The sequence below is a fragment of the Pseudophryne corroboree genome, chromosome 10 (genome assembly GCF_028390025.1).
Source record: "Pseudophryne corroboree isolate aPseCor3 chromosome 10, aPseCor3.hap2, whole genome shotgun sequence".
NCBI classification, from domain to species: domain Eukaryota; kingdom Metazoa; phylum Chordata; class Amphibia; order Anura; family Myobatrachidae; genus Pseudophryne; species Pseudophryne corroboree.
In genome coordinates this window covers 112,623,902-112,641,064 of record NC_086453.1, presented here as the reverse complement: position 1 = coordinate 112,641,064, position 17,163 = coordinate 112,623,902, and the positions used below count along the sequence as shown (strand labels likewise).

Genomic DNA, 17,163 nt, shown 5'->3' with positions numbered 1-17,163 from the left:
TTTTCCGGACCATCTTCATGCTTCTGGCTCTGTAAGGGGGACGGCGGCGCGGCTCCGGGAACGAACACCAAGGACGGGTCCTGCGGTCGATCCCTCTGGAGCTAATGGTGTCCAGTAGCCTAAGAAGCCCAAGCTAGCTGCAAGCAGGTAGGTTCGCTTCTTCTCCCCTTAGTCCCTCGATGCAGTGAGCCTGTTGCCAGCAGGTCTCACTGTAAAATAAAAAACCTAATTTAAACTTTCTTTCTAGAAGCTCAGGAGAGCCCCTAGTGTGCAACCAGCACGGGCCGGGCACAGAAATCTAACTGAGGTCTGGAGGAGGGGCATAGAGGGAGGAGCCAGTGCACACCAGATAGTACCAAATCTTTCTTATAGAGTGCCCAGTCTCCTGCGGAGCCCGTCTATTCCCCATGGTCCTTACGGAGTTCCCAGCATCCACTAGGACGTCAGAGAAATATGCATATGGTTTTTTTTGCACCACCCTGTCTATTGCTACCCACTCCCCCAGTGGCAAGAGATCACCCAGTGGCAAAAGATCCTTGGTAGCATTGCCCACCACCCAACTAGTGGTAATAGATAACCAGTGGCATAGTAAGCCTACTTCCAGTGTCCATATTACACCTCCCCCTCCTCAGTGCCCTGTTTTTAATTATTTTACAACCCTACCCCATCCACCAGGACCAAACTTTTAAGGAGCATTACTACCCCTCCCCCAGTGCCAACAGATCCCCTCAGATGCATAATTACCCTGAGGTAGCACCACATCCCAGTGGCACTTACGCCCCCCAACTCTACATGGGGTGACATGAAACGAATCTCAGGGTGTACTGATCACTGCATTCGCTATACTTAATACTAAAGTTTAGGTTTCATAGGCTACAACATTACATTATAATAAGTAATAATTCCATCTTCTTTACATCCTGTGTGTAGTACAGTATATAGTGATGTAGTTTTGTCATTTTGGTCACTAGTAGAAGCTCTGACTGCCTCTCTTCCTCTTTGTGACCTGAGACACATTGACCTCCTACCCTTTTCTTTTTCAGCTCTGTATATGGGATGTAGTTATGTGACCGCCAGTCACCCGAATCCAACCCCTATATACTTTTTTTGTACCAAGAACATTTGTAATAATAAAAAAAAGACACTCAACCCTTGAAGTTTATTTTTATTTCTTTTTATTGTGTTTAATGTTTCTTTACACTTGTAAACAGCTTTTAAAAATCTCCATTTTAACAGATTCTGACCACAAAAAAAAATGGTATTTGAAAACAAAAAAATACATACGTACCAGTTTTTTTAAATGTTTTCTCTTTTTGTTCTCAAGCATAATTAGAATATTTAATTTGTTTCAAAAATACAATTTTTTATTTTTTTTAAGAATACTATTGGGGTCTGTGCTCAGAGAACTACAACAGCCAGGCAACCGTGCTCAACACAAAGGAAAAAGTTTCATCATACAAAATAGTAGGAATTTAGATTACAAAATAAATCAACCATCCATATTAAAACACCTATATTGTGCAAAACCTGTGTATCTATATCAGAGGATCAGCTCGGACAAAGCCTGCCATATACAATAATCTATACATTTCACGAAGAGTGAATCCTTTTACAAAAAATATATTCTTTATAAGGGCTGTATATTTATTTATATTCTTTAGATTTAGTATTTTAAAATAGTCTTTTTTAGGTTTTGGACTTTGACAATAGTACGTGTATATATATATATATATATATATATATATATATATATATATATAAACCAAGAATATGGGCACAAGCGACCAATGGTGTCTATAGTAAAGGAACGTAAAAATAATTTTTTATATAAAAAGAAAAAGCATATTTATTTTACACGATTAAAAACACTGATATACTTTAGTTTTAAGAAAAAATGCTTAAGCATAAGAATTCATAAAAAATTTATATAAAATGAACAAAAATATGATTTAAGAATGAGAGAAGAAAAAAATCTAAAAGTACAAGGTATACATCAGTTTGCAGTAAATGTGTATAAAGTGCTTATCTTGGGTTCAGGAGGTTGGTCTGGGAAAGATCATGGAATGCCCAACCCAAGATAAGCACTTTATACACATTTACTGCAAACTGATGTATACCTTGTACATTTAGATTTTTTTCTTCTCTCATTTTTAAATCATATTTTCGTTCATTTTATATAAATTTTTTATGAATTCTTATGCTTAAGCATTTTTTCTTAAAACTAAAGTATATCAGTGTTTTTAATAGTGTAAAATAAATATGCTTTTTCTTTTTATATAAAAAAATTATTTTTACGTTCCTTTACTATAGACACCATTGGTCGCTTGTGCCCATATTCTTGGTTTCTATAACACTTTTTACAGCAGCTTACCACTGCTGTTTTTATTTAGGGGCCTGCTGACACCCTTTGTACCAAGGGAGTGTATTTCTGGACATATATTGTACATAACTGTGAGGGTTAACTTACCACCCACAAGTGGCGCTATTTTTTCCTTTTTTGCATATATACATATACATACATACAGGTTGAGTATCCCATATCCAAATATTCTGCAATACAGAATTTTTTGAGTGAGACTGATAGTGAAACCTTTGTTTTCCGATTGCTCAATGTACACAAACTTTGATTAATACACAAAATTATTAAATATATTGTATTAAATGACCTTCAGGCTGTGTGTATAAGGTGTATATGAAGCATAAATGAATTGTGTGTATGTACACAAACTTTGTTTAATGCACAAAGTTATTAAAAATATTGGCTAAAATTACCTTCAGGCTGTGTATATAAGGTGTATATGTAACATAAATGCATTCTGTGCTTAGACTTAGGTCCTATCACCATGATATCTCATTATGGTATGCAATTATTCCAAAATACGGAAAAATCTGATATCCAAAATACTTCTGGTCCCAAGCATTTTGGATAAGGGATACTCAATACTCAACCTGTGTGTGTATATATCTATATATATATCTATATATATCTATATATACACACACACACGCATATACACACTATTGAAACACTGATGACAAACACCCCTATGGGGTGGTATTCAGTATGCCGGCTGTTGGGATCCCGTCGCCGGAATCCCGACACCCGGCATATCGACAACTATTCTCCCTCTTGGGGGTCCACGACCCCCCTGGCGGGAGAATAAATAGCGTGGCGCACCATCGTGCCCGCAGCATGGCGAGTGCAGTGAGCCTGCAAGGGGCTCATTTGTGCTCGCCCAGCTGCCGGCAGTCGGGATCCCGGCGCCTGGAGCATGATCACCGGCCACTCATACTACACCCCCCCTTTGTAGACACCTTGCTATAGATTGGACTGTTTTTTTTAGTAATCTGATCCTGAAGCAGAGCATACAAAAGTAAATGTAAGTCAGCTCTTCTACCTTTGGCTGTACGTCTGTGCATTACAAGTACAGCTATACAACTCACAGCAATGTTCTCTTTGAGACTATGGCCAGATCAGAAAACCAAAACAGCAAATCGTCCAACACAGAATGTGGTTATTAAGTGATAATATTAACTCATTATTATCACTTGAACATTTAAAAAAAATCTAAAAATTATAAATCCGTTTCACTAAAATAAGCATACTGATAATTACACGTATCATTTGGGTGTGGCAATGGGCCTAAGACCACTTGCTATATAAATCTATTTCAATTCAAATATCAGTTATTATGAGATGTAGGTAACTGATATTTACTGAACAGTCTTAGTTTAACCTGTAAAGTTGTTGGCGATCAAGACCACAGTATGCAGTTAAGGTAAACAAATCTCTTTAAAACAATTATTACACCTCTCTGGTGATTAATGAATCTGCACTCAACAATTCACTTATTTCTACGATATATTGGAGGTTTGGTTCATATAGAAAACCTATTTGATTCAATTTGCCTTTGGGCAGCAACCTTAGTAGAAAAATAGAATATTTTTACAATAACATACGTTTCTTTATAAAAGCTAAACGCAAGTGCAGTGTTCTCAGCTCCCAAAGGACCACTGTGTACAAAGTATTTAAAAATATACCAGTGTTAACTATCACTGCGGCACTGACTTCTCTTTGTGCTTCTGTCTTACATAGGAAAGGTGGGCCTTTTCTATATATGATTGTCTTTCTAGTATTCTAAAAAATAAATAAATAAATAAATAATGCCCACTGACCACGGCAACCCCCCCCCCCCCCCCCCCAAAAAAAAAAAAACCCAACAACCCCATACATATCCCTATTCGGGAAACTATATTGCTGAACTGTCACGCAACCCATAAACACCAGAGAGGGTTAAATAAAGGATATGGATAGTTATCTGTATTGGAAGTGACAGAGATGTATGTAAAAAAAAAAAAAGAAAATGTTCTTGTTCCTCCTCTACAAATTTCTAATAAATATCTTATTTTACATTTTTTCTCATCTGCATGCTGTAGCTTTGCTTCCCACTAGGGTGGTCATTCAGAGTTGTTCGCTCGCTAGCAGGTTTTAGCAGCCGTGCAAATGCTATGGCGCCTCCCACTGGGAGTGTATTTTAGCTTAGCAGAAGTGCGACCGAAAGGATCGCAGAGCGGCTACAAAGTATTTTTGTGCAGTTTCTGAGTAGCTCAAAACCGACTCAGCGCTTGCGATCACTTCAGACTATTCAGTTCCTGTTTTGACATCACAAACACGCCCTGCGTTCGCCTGCGTTTTTTCTGTCACGCCTGCATTTTTCCGAACACTCCCTGAAAACAGTCAGTTGACACCCAGAAATTACTACTTCTTGTCAATCACTCTGCGGCCAGCAGTGCGACTGAAAAGCTTCGCTAGACCTTGTGTGAAACTACATCAGTCGTTGTAATAATACTACGCATGCGCAGAAATGCCGATTTTTTGCCTCAGCGCTGCACAGCGACTGAAAGCAGCTAGTGATCAACTCGGAATGACCACCTAAGCCAATAAAAGGCAGCTACTGCTTACACAAGTCATACTACTGTATCTAGACAAAGTGCAATTTGACACAATATAACTTTGGAATTTGTAGTTATTTATATTTTTTGTGTGTGTTTATCAATACACAGAATACCTTGCTATGATCCCTGTTTTTATACACTTGTTCCTTAAATGGCTTAATTATATCAGTGTTAAGAAAATAAGAGATCAGAAGATTCCTATTTTTCCCGTTTGTTAGACCTCCAGAGGATAAAGCCCTGGATCTCACCATGTTTATGATGTGAGCTCTCAGTGCAGGAATATTTATAAAACGCTCGGTGGCTGTCGCCATAGTCCGCTCAAAGCTATTCTCAAGCTGTAGACGATCATCTGCACACATTGACGGCAAATGTTCTGTGCGCTAAATCAATATATATGAAAATGCAGCCTACTGATTGACTAGTGATGCGACTGTCTGAGGCTTAAGGTTAATGGGCCGGCTGAATATTGAGTACCTGCCAGTATGGTGTGTAGATGATAGCTACTCTAAAGAGTTGCAAATTCACCTCATTGTGCTAAAGGGTACAAAATCTTCTGAATGCTACAGCTCCTTAAATAAGAACCAACAAAGTGATAAGACTAAGAGACAGACAGATTTTACTTAAATTCACTTCAATAAGTGAATGGAGAATGTCCCCACATTTTCACTAGTACAAGACACTTTCAGACAAACAAGGCCCAGTCATTTCCAGTGCACAATCAGAACCATGGTGATAAACTTCAAACTAAGTCTGGGCAACATAACATTAAGCCTAAACCAACACCCTTCACTCTGTCATTGTTCTGAAACATGCGCTACATTTCCCAAATCAATTAGGGCAGGTTAACTTTTTAAGTGTTCTGAGTGCTCAAACTCAATCGCTGAAGTATTTAAAACTTTCAACAATAGCACCTAAAGCTAAAAAAAACTATAGAGCACCAAGCACCTGTCATGTAGGTGCAGATAAAATGACACCTGATACCTAAAAATAAGTAACATTTCTAGGCAAATACAACAGGTTGTATTTTGGTGGTACTGTTCAAAAAACTCCCAACGGCAGTGTAAACATCAGCTAAACAGTTCTGAGTAGCCATAAAATACAAAATGGTGTCAAATTACAAAGATACAACACAGGGTTTTTGATGATCATTTCAAGATCTTAAAACGTATTTCCTAGGCATGATGAGTTTAACCCAGAGGTTCCCAAACTTTTTCGAGTCACGGTGCCCTAGAATGTCAGAATTGTTTTCATGGAACCCTTAAAAGTTTTTTATTGAGAAATTCTGAAAAAATATTAAAAGAAGTCAATTGTGTTTATATGTCATCTTTAGGTTTGTATTAATGGTGAGGGAAAGGATACAATGGTTTGTCCACACACAAGCACTGACTTTTCCTATTACGTTGACAATTTGAGTTGGTCCTAGACCACCAACTCGAGACACCCCTGCAACCACCAACCCGAGGCACCCCTGCAAGGTCCCCAAGGCACCCAGTTTGGGAACCACTGGTTTTATCTATTTACCGTACAACTTGTGATTGTGCCCATATAATGTATCTGTGTAGGAGCTACAATTTGTGCTTTCTTACTTAAAGAGAAGTTGCTTTAATCTTCTGTATTCAACATTAACTTAGTATTGTGTCTTTAAGTTGCATGTGACTCAGAAGAGAATGACCAATGTTAATAAATGCATGCTGCAGTATTGTCTGTCATTAGGTAGAAAGTCAAAAGAAGATTTGTTCAAGTTGAAAGTCCAGGCTCTCACATGCAAAGCATCTTGGGTATTAGTTAACAGTGATATGAAAGGAACACAGTGAAATGGAGATCATGCATTTTACATGTTTTAGATCATTGTGTATTGTCAGACAGAAAACTTGTACTACCTATGTTTTGTTTGCTTTTTTTTTCCATTTCATTTGTAGAAATGGGTCATGTAAATTTAGTATGTACTACCATCTTAATATAGTCACTAGCTCCAAATACATGTGTAGGCAGAACACTGGTTTAGTCCACAACATGGAGATAATGACATTATCCCTCCTTGTTGACATAAATTATGTTAAAGGACTATTTAAAAAATAAAAAGCAATCTTTATTTTATTTTTTTATAGAAGTAAAACCACACTCCACTAATTTCCCCTCTGCATATTTAAAAGCATGGAGTACTGAGAAGTCCCAGTTTTTTCAGTTGGCAATCCCTTAAAACTAATGGATATTATATATATATATATATATATATATATATATATATATATATATATATATATATATACATATATATATATATTACACACATACACGTGTATATATATATATCTATCTATCATATACGTGTAGCATACTGGATACAGTATATGTGAATCATGTGATATGCCTTGATAAAGATTTTGGATGCAAATCGAAACGTTGGCTTTAAAAGAAGTATTACCCTGTATGCAATAAAGATGATTTATGAAATATAATATGGAGAGTGCCTTCTCACTACCATAACAGGTAGTTCCTGTGGATAAATTTGAGTTACCGGTGATGTGCCGGATACTCTGAAGAGCACCCCAAATGATGAACATGCATAAATGAGAGTGCCGGACCACAAAATATATACGTGTGTGTGTGTATATATATATATATATATATATATATATATATATATATATACACACACACACACACACACACACACACACACCTATTAATTCACCCCCAATGAAAGGTGGTTTGGGATCTGACTAGGATATTCTATATATTTTACTAGTATAAAAAGGGTGACCTCTATATTTTCTTTGAAAAAAAAAAATTGAAATGACTGTCTGGTATCAACTAAGTGTTAGACATAATTGGCCTATGAATTGTTCCACTGTATCTAACACATAATAAATGTCATTTCATTCCATATAAAATGGTGTTGCTTTTCCAAGTTTCTTGTGTATAATAAATGTACAGTACAGTCCGTTGGGAATTAACAGGATGAAAGACAACCAGTTTAATAAAACACCACTATCACATACACATCTTCGGAGCCAGTACCGTTGGGTACACCTGTCTTACTACTGAATTTAAAAAAGTGCACTAAGATCAGAAAGATAATGTCCAAGCTAGAGAGGACATGTATGACATAAATTACTATAGGAATGACTCGCAAACTCATGAGAACACAAAACACAAAAGCTTTACTCATAACAGTATTGCAATAATTGGTACAAAATGCTTCATCCATAATATGATTTTGCAACAACAACAAAAATAGGACACAAGCACCAAACCATATATCTTTATCTTATCAAAGGAAAATCGAGCCCCGTGTTATCTGTGAACTTTATTGCTTACAAATATATTTCTTGGATGATAAAATAAATATATCTATACATCTATATAATATAACTTTATATATATATTGTTCTCTTCTCTGAATATATTTTCTTGTGCTAACTATAACCATACATTTGGCAGCTTATAAAACCAATATAGTAAAATATTTAGGGCCCTCTCCGTATACCTCCATTATAGAAAAAAGGTGGTATGTCGAGAGTAGTGTTATATAAAAGTTTAATACAATTATTGGCCTTTTAAGATACCTGGTAATAAGTGAAGGCATTATGATGAGTTCACTAAAAAGAGGATGTATTTATTTTAGATGAGAAATTCTTAAACTCAACACAGACTCTACTACAAACATTCCACCATCTAATTATTTTGGGCAACGTAAACATCTAAGGGGAAGATTTATCAACCCCTCTGAAGAGGATTTGTGGATGTGTTGCCCTCCGTATCTTATCAGAGTCTATCTATCATTTTCAAGTATATACTAGATCAAGGATAGCTAGAACCTGATTAGTTATTATAGGCAAAAAGGTTCTCTACATCTCCTCCTAAGTGTGCACCAATTCATTAAAGGCATGAAAATTGGATTTGCTTGATAATTTACTCAAGATTGTGGCGGTCCCCGCTACCCACAGAGATACTGCAATGGGAATCTAATATTCTGAGCTTGTCTTAATTTAATTGTAGAGATTATCACCAATAAATATGAAGAAATAAGGAGATTAATTGTATTGTATGGGAGAAAATGATACCAGTTAGAAAACAAATCTAGTTTTCAAATGTATCCCACCCATCATATATTTCCCAATCTCAAAGTGATCTCCACTGGTTAATGTGACCATTAAATGCTTTCCTGCAGCCCCCGATTTCCCTGAGAAAGTTAATTGGCCTACTGTATTACATTTCAGTAGGACAGCTAGCATGTAGGCAGCCCTGGAAATCTATTCATTGCCAAATTATCAGATTTCATTAACCCAGGTGACAATAAAAAAAGAAAAATCTGTTGTCTGCGACAGTAATACTAATATAATATATTTTTATATTCAATGATGAAATGGTTTTACCATGAATGCTTGTCTTCAATAAGTTTTTTTCTGATTATTAAAATATTGTACACCAGCAGGTTGGAATCAGCATTAACTTGTGCCCATGTCATTTCAAGGAAGCTTTTCCCACCTGAAGGAGTACCATCTTTTTTATAAGCAGACATAAGAACTACAATAACACACCTGGATTTGTCTTTTGGTAACATTGAAAAAATTTGACCATTTTTGTTAGAGTTTGTTTTTTGACTATTAAAATCAGTTTTTCATAATATTTTATTTATATAACTTTAGGACCACTAAACTTAAATAGAAATTGCTCTATATCAAATAGTCACTAATAGTATTAACAAATAGTAATTGAATGGATTTCAGAAATGGTGCAAGGGTCTCGATCATTTTCAAGCTTGAAAAATTCACTCAGTTTTGAGCCTGTTCAACGTTTCTCAAACCTGATTGATCTTCGTTATGATCACGTCCAAGCAAGCCATTTATTTAATGTTCTCCACATGTAAAATATTTTGTTTTTGCAACAACTGGTTATAAGAGGCATATTGTACCGTCCTTTGATGGAAGTCTAAAATGTGTACAATGTATATTTGCAAATGTTTATAGTATCTCTTTAATATAAAGCAACTTGTATTGCAATTAGTGATCCTTAATTCCATTTCATATAAAAATCTTCTAGAAAACGTCTGGCATTTATATCATTTTTAGCTAATAGGTATCAGAACAGTAAAATTCATGGTAAGCTGTAGCATAACGATAAACATAATTACATTTAATATAACCACTCAATTAATATTGATTGTCCTATACTTTGAAAAGTAATTTAAACATGTCCAATTTCGTAATGTTTTCTATGGTAACCAGGGTAGCTTTAGGCGCTAAGAGGGTGCCCCCCTAGCCTTGTGTCTCTCTATTGGCCCCCTCACTTGTCTCCCAAGAACTTGACTTATCCTTAATCTTCTGTAACTGGACATGTACGCCAAGCATGACAACCAAGCGCCAGGTTCTAATGAAATCCACGCTACCAGTAGTCTGCATGGCGTAAGGAGACATGAGATGGAACCAGTGACGAGGAGCATACAATCTGTACCATACAATAAGGCACCCAGGGTTTAGATCGCTTGGTTAACAATAATCTAAGAAAACAAAGTGGGAACTACATTAAAATTGCAACAAATCTATCCTTTGTTACGGTAATAATGCTGGCAGCTATGTAAACATCAATGTGAAAAGTCTTTAAATTCTCCAGTATTTACCCTCAGACAGGATCTCCCAGTACGATTACTGACAGCAAGTCGTTCAGTTTGTCATCTAGTGGCATTTTGTGACAACTATAAATAGTGCATAAGGTGCATCCATTTTAACATGAAAAATATTTGTAGCTCATTACGTTTCAAAGTGCCTCATGCAAAATAAGAAAGAAAGATTCCCAGAGATTTGGGTCAAACCTTTAGAAGTGTTTTTTTTTTTTGGCTTGTCAATTTCAGACAAGTAAATATGAGATGTCTTTGAGTACAGAAAGCATCTAGAAAATACAAAGATCAGTTGAGGAAAACAAAACATACTCAATATTTTATAAGAACCCAAAAAACTCTACAACGGTATTCTGTATTCATTATAAGCTAGTGCAAATCAAAAGGTGTAATGTACACTGACTACAGATCTACACACCAGGCTTCCACAAACATTCATTCTCCTTTGTCTTCCAGATTCTGGAGAAGTGGGACGTGGTAAATAATCACACAAGAGTCCAAATGTAGACTCACAACAATGGATGTATAAATGTAATTGAAACATCATGTACAAAATACCTTGCGCATGATAACAGACTATAGGGCAGATGTATTAAGCCTGGAGACGGCATAAGGAAGTGATAAACCAGTGATAAGTGCAAGGTGATAAAGCACCAGCCAATCAGCTCCTAACTGTTAATTTACATATTGGAGCTGATTGGCTGGTGCTTATCACTGGTTTATCACTTCCTTATGCCTTCTCCAGGTTAATACATCTGCCCCAAAGTTTCTGACTAGAACTGCTAGTACAAAACTAGGGTCCGTCTGAATCCAGACAGCTAGGTGTACAAAACCTACATATTGTGAGTTTGATTTTCAGCAGTTTATGTGATTTATACTAAATATTAATTAATTTTTTTTATCAGATAGCTGTCCTCTTTTTCTCGTTTTTGTCCATATAGGTAGGCTAATATAGTTGGGTGTCACACTACCATTTAAACTATTTGTCTCAACATGTTTATCACAGATCAAGAGAACTAGGGTATCCTACGGTGCTAGCAAATAATGAACTAAGGAATGTGCTATGGTAACAACAGTCTTTAGAAATGTTTTGTTTGACATGGGTTAGATACAGAAAGTTGTGCTCATATACTGTATATTTTGGTTTTGCTTATCAGTTAACTTCGTACTTTGAGTAAGTGGTCTCAGGCAATTAGGATGAATTAGTGCATATAGTGTAACTATAAAGGTAAAATTATTTGATTTCTCGTCATGAGGTATGAGAGTGTGTGTGTATAAATATATATTTATCTGTTGAACTGTGGATCACATACGCACACATACACACGTGTAAGGGCTACTATCTGGGTCAATGAGAATAATATGCCCCCCCAGACATACATCTGCCAGCCTTTTTACGAAGCGATTAACCTTCAGTCTATTTAGGTAGTTTAGGTAGTTTTCCTGTTATTTACGCCTGGCTTCTACAGTATATAGAAAAACCCACTGATTGATTTGTTCTATGGCTGTTGACAATAAGGTTTCGTGATTGACTGCAGCCCAATGCTACAGTAGTAGCATTTCCGCACCAGAATTACTGTTGCAGCCATAGTCCTTTAACTGTAAGAAGCCTTAATTCTACCAGAATTAGATTCCAATAACCCATTTGTTTCCATTCCCCGTATGTGGCTACTCTTCTTATTGACTAATGAACCTGATGCATATTCCATTTAGTTTCTTGCTAAGAACGGAATATGCCATAATGAGATTTCCATTAGAATTAAATTTATACTAATGAGCACACTCCTTGTAACTGAAAGATTAAGCAATGTGTCTTAATAAACTCTTCTATGAATGTTTTAAATGTGACAAATATTGCTTAACATGTGGCACCTTAAATTCTACTTCAAATAACATTTTCACCTTAGAAAACCTTAAGGATGGTCTGTGCAGGTTAAGTATTAAGTGCGTGTTTATCTCGAAACAGGGACGCAAGCATATAATGTATGGCTATCACCCGTGATTAAATACTTTGTTTTAAAAAGAAACTGCGACAATTTCAAAATTCACAGCATGTGCTGATAACACCGTGTTCCACGCATATTTTCACCTTTATACGCCCATAGTTAGTTAATGTTTGAGAATTCATTTCTAACAAAAATTTGACCGGATTAACCTTTCCTTCTTGACTGGGCCAATGTCGCTATCAGCTGACACAATATTTATATCCTATTCAATGCAGAGCACCAGCAAACCAATTTGCGGTGTAATTTGGCTTGCACTGTGAATATTATGCCCACTGATTAATGCTGTAGTGACACAAGAGGGTTCCCAGTGTCTGGTTGTGAAAATATAGTCTGACAATCTTGATTTGGTAAGCATGCTCCCGTTCATTTCCTTAGACCCTCTGCAGGCAAAAAGTGAGTCAACTTTGATCAGGAGCACCAGATTTGCCTAGCATCAACCACATGTGCACTATTGGGTTTTTGCTAGGACACCACAGCAGTGTTATAAAATAACCCATTCTGTAGCCACAAACTATCCTTAGAGCCATCCTGTGGTACACCAGTTATGATAGCATTGCTCTAAAACAGTGGTCAAAATATTGAGTGTTCAGCGTTTGAATACAACTGTGTATAACAAAAGCCAAGAACGGTTTTAGAACTGTTAAGAAATAGAAAAATTGATCGTCTTGACAACATATGGCTCTAATACGGCAGATCAAACAAGGTTTAAAAACATATTACAGGGATGGGTCATTTACACGCAAGTTGAAAATGAAAAAACAACTTAATAAAGATCACAATTTTCTTCTGAAAAATAACTACGTATAAAAAAACAAAACAATAAACAATCAAACACATGTATTTGATGATTAAAAGAGAAGCAGCTCTTTCATCAACAAGCTTGGGGGGGAGGGGGCTATTCATTTGCTTGGGTTTGGTCAGTTGACCGACACGGTTGGCTGTAAACCCAATGCCATAAAATTCACCACAAGAAAGGGTTCAATTTAGTAATGATTTTGAGCCTTCTCCATGCAGGAATTACTTTGTTCTGGCAACAAGGACATTAAAACGAGGATGTGCACTCATCAGCACTCCAAACATCACTGAACTCAGTCTCCTATAGTGTCCATTCCCAACTTATCTCCAGAGTGGTCAACAGCCAGCTGAGAAATGTCGCCAGAGATCAAACATGTAGTTTGCACCAGTGATAGTACTGAGGTTGCCCATCTACGCTTTAATACTATAGTATTGTACCAAATCTCTGCAGTCCTAAACCAATATTTTCAAAAAAATATTTGTTCAACACCTTTTCTGCTTGTTAAATTGCAATAAATGTTCAATATTCCATACTCCCTTTACATATATACATTTGTTTTTACACTTTTTATATCTCATTCATGTTGTATCCATCTACCTTTTCTAACAGATAGAAAAAAATAATCAAAAGAAATGCAATGCTACTGGAAAATTATGTGCAAGGATTGTCAGGTACCAGTAATTAGCCTTAAGTGCTAGCTGGTGTATTGGATAGTGCCTGTGTTCAGAATCAAAATCAGCTTTGGCTTCCTCAGAGTCGGATTTTGCTTCCTTTTCCTCTCTTCTCTTTGCCCAATTGCTGGTGATGCCCCATACTGTTTATTAGTCAACATAGCACCCTTTTCCTGCAGAAAGGGAGGTCCTGATGGAATGCTGGGATTTAGAGGAAGCAAGGCAAAATAACAAGTTTGATGGCCTGCTTCCAGTGGGTCCCTTTTGCCGTCTAAATCTTGTGTTGCTCGTCGGTGAACAAGGGCAAGCTTGGGGAAACAACAAAAAGAGATCGTGGGGGGGAAAGGATCTTGTGAAGTCATGTTAGTTCGTGCAACCAAGTGGGACAGCTACCCCTTTACTCTGTTCTTTACAAGGTTCCATGCTGCGACTCGTATTTTGACAGGATGTTTCTGTAACGAGAGAGTTCTTGGCGAATTTTGGCTACCTCTTGGCGCAACACTGCATTCTCTTTCTCCAGAAAGGCTGCCCGGACTGTGATCTGGTTTTCCTTTAGCCGACGAGCATCTCGTGAACGTTTGGCAGCTTCATTATTTTTGTATCGCCGGTTCCAGTATTTCTCATCCTAAAAGATATAAAAAATAGATCAGAAATGACTATGAATATGAGAATTCTGGCAATTATATCATGTGTAACAGCTAGTGACTCCAAGTTTAAGATTCTATTTTTCTTTCCATGACTCCCCAAAGAAAGCGCAGGAGGAATTAAAACAACCATTAATCTGGCCACTGGTTCGGTATGTATTACCAGCGGCTGTCCACATCCCGACAGCGGCTTCCCGCCCGCTAGAATGCCGGCTTCGGGGCGAGCGCTAAGAGTCCCCATCTGAAAGTGACCTCTAGTGGCCTGTGCAGGTAGCGATAACTGGCCCTAGCAAGGCTGGAAGAGATTTCAGAATCAGAGCTTGGCCTACCATGTCCCAAACATCTGGATCGCTCCTAATTTTGCTTATGCAGCTAAATATGACATAGCGAATGCCAACTTGTGTTTTGGGAGGTGCCTTAGACTAGGGTTTGTGGATTTCAGCTGGGCAATACAATCCATTGAGAGCCGTCGCTTTGGGGTCGCAGAACAATATACTGTATCTGACACCTACTTAGTGCAGAGGCTGCCATATCATACCTTCCTCCACTACGCTGTCTACAGGCGACGGGTACACATTAAGAAGAACACAGACTATAATTTATATTATGCTCTTTAAATGAATAAGGTTGAAAATTAAAAAAAACTATGAATTTAATAATAAATGCAATTATTATCTAAAGCATAGCGATTTACGTGCCAGTTGCAGCCACGTATGTACCTGCACACCTCCCAACTTTTGCTTCAGCACTATTTATGTGGGTAAACACATATCGACAAATATAGATAAAACTTTGATAAAAAACCAAAACAAAAACACTCACAACTTTGACATACGATAAGGACAGTCCTAATGTCCCCTCGCTCATTAAAGAGGAGGTGGTCTTTACTGGTGTTAGGCAAGACTTTCCAGTAACATTTTAACTGTCATGTGCATTTCCAGATGGACCTATGAGCCAACATAAGACTGCAGTGTAGATAGTTTTTAGGGGGTAGTTCCAAAATCCAGTATGAAGGTTTGGCATGGGAACGCTCTCGGTTCTGTACAAAGGTAGAAATCAGGCATATCTCTGCAAACAGAAAGGGACTAATTCAGAGATATCCACAAACCCGACTGCATGCACCTCCGATGTTTTCAGATCTCTGTTCCTGCAGTGGGGTGGGGAAGGGGCAGCGAAGACGTTATCGTCCCCATTGTTTGGGCGTGCCAAGGCCAGTGACTGCATGAAAGCAACAGCCATCCTGAGTAACCGGAGGGTTACTCAGATGACCGATGATCCGATGCTGCGTAATCATCATAGTTGATCACTGCATAATTGATCACTTTCCTTTTTACTTTTCCCTGTAATTTGAAAGCTCAACTAAAAGCCCCGCCCCCCCTCCACCTTATAAAAGCAGCAGAGCTACTGATATCATATCCCATCACTTATGAAATAGTGGTACACGTGGTGCACAGGAGGTTTGAACTTGATTACTACATAATCTAATAATAAGGAAGAAGGTAATTATGAATATTATAAGCAACAGATGCACTCTGGGATCAAAGAAAAGAATACAACTGAAAAAAGAACCTCTGGACTATAAATATTGACATCATTACTGTACAATTATGATCATTATACGACTGTTAGCCTCAGAGTCGGATTGGCCCACATGGGTAAAGGGGAAACTACTTTCTCCTCCAGGGATCAGATTCGAGACTATGCACTTGAATTACACATTATGCATGTTACACTATACTGCACAGGTCTATGGTGTATATTGCACAGTGCATTGCTGTTATTAATCTGGTACATTATCATGCATGCACAAGCAGTATATATATATATATTTTTTTTATCAAAAGGCCCAGACCTTGGTTAGCCAAGCCTACAAGCATGGCCCCTTCATGTCCTAGTCTGACACTGTTTACCATTACTTGCTTAAGTACAGGTTGGCGCTTCATGCCCTAGTCCAAAGAAGTCCTGTAGTGCTACTAATCCTTCGCAGTCCATCTCTGCTCTTCTCTGTACTAACATAACTGGCCTATTTATAAATGGCAGTATTATCCATGATGCCTCTACACTGTGACCCTCCTGCACTTGATCTCCCAACATTTATCCAGGCAAAGTTCAGTCCAGAAGTATTAGCACAGCACAGAGCGACGTTTTTATGAGCTACACTAGCAAATTAGGCAAATGTCGCATTTTAGATTAACATAGTGAAATCACTAAGGAGTCTATTCATGAAGCAGTGCAAAGAGTGGAGAAGTGAACCAGTGGAGAAGTAGCCCATGGCAACCAATCAGCTGCTCTGTATAATTTTATTGTATGCAAATTATAAATGTTACTTCAAGGCTGATTGGCTTCATGAATAGACCCCATAGTCTGCTTTATATCATGTGGCAGGATGTCTGCTACCACAAGTCACAGTCGGAAAGTTATTGTTGACTGGCTATATGAGGATACACCCATCTCCATGGTGAGAGCAGCG

General features: G+C 37.5%; 1 protein-coding gene, 1 long non-coding RNA gene and 1 pseudogene across 2 annotated transcripts in view; 2 read left to right on the top strand and 1 right to left on the bottom strand.

The window, feature by feature from the left end:
* LOC134966842 (junctophilin-3-like) overlaps positions 1 to 6,770 on the top strand; it is a 44,045-nt pseudogene extending 37,275 nt beyond the window's left edge.
* The window catches only part of LOC134966184 (uncharacterized), a 155,902-nt gene that overhangs the window by 89,237 nt on the left and 49,502 nt on the right, over positions 1 to 17,163 (top strand). The window lies entirely within an intron of this gene.
* The window catches only part of DBP (D-box binding PAR bZIP transcription factor), a 59,752-nt gene continuing 50,690 nt past the window's right edge, over positions 8,102 to 17,163 (bottom strand). Inside the window, exon 4 of the mRNA XM_063942740.1 lies at positions 8,102 to 14,674. Coding sequence (XP_063798810.1) covers positions 14,459 to 14,674 — 216 coding nt within the window. The 3' untranslated portion in view covers positions 8,102 to 14,458. The remainder of the gene's footprint in view (positions 14,675 to 17,163) is intronic.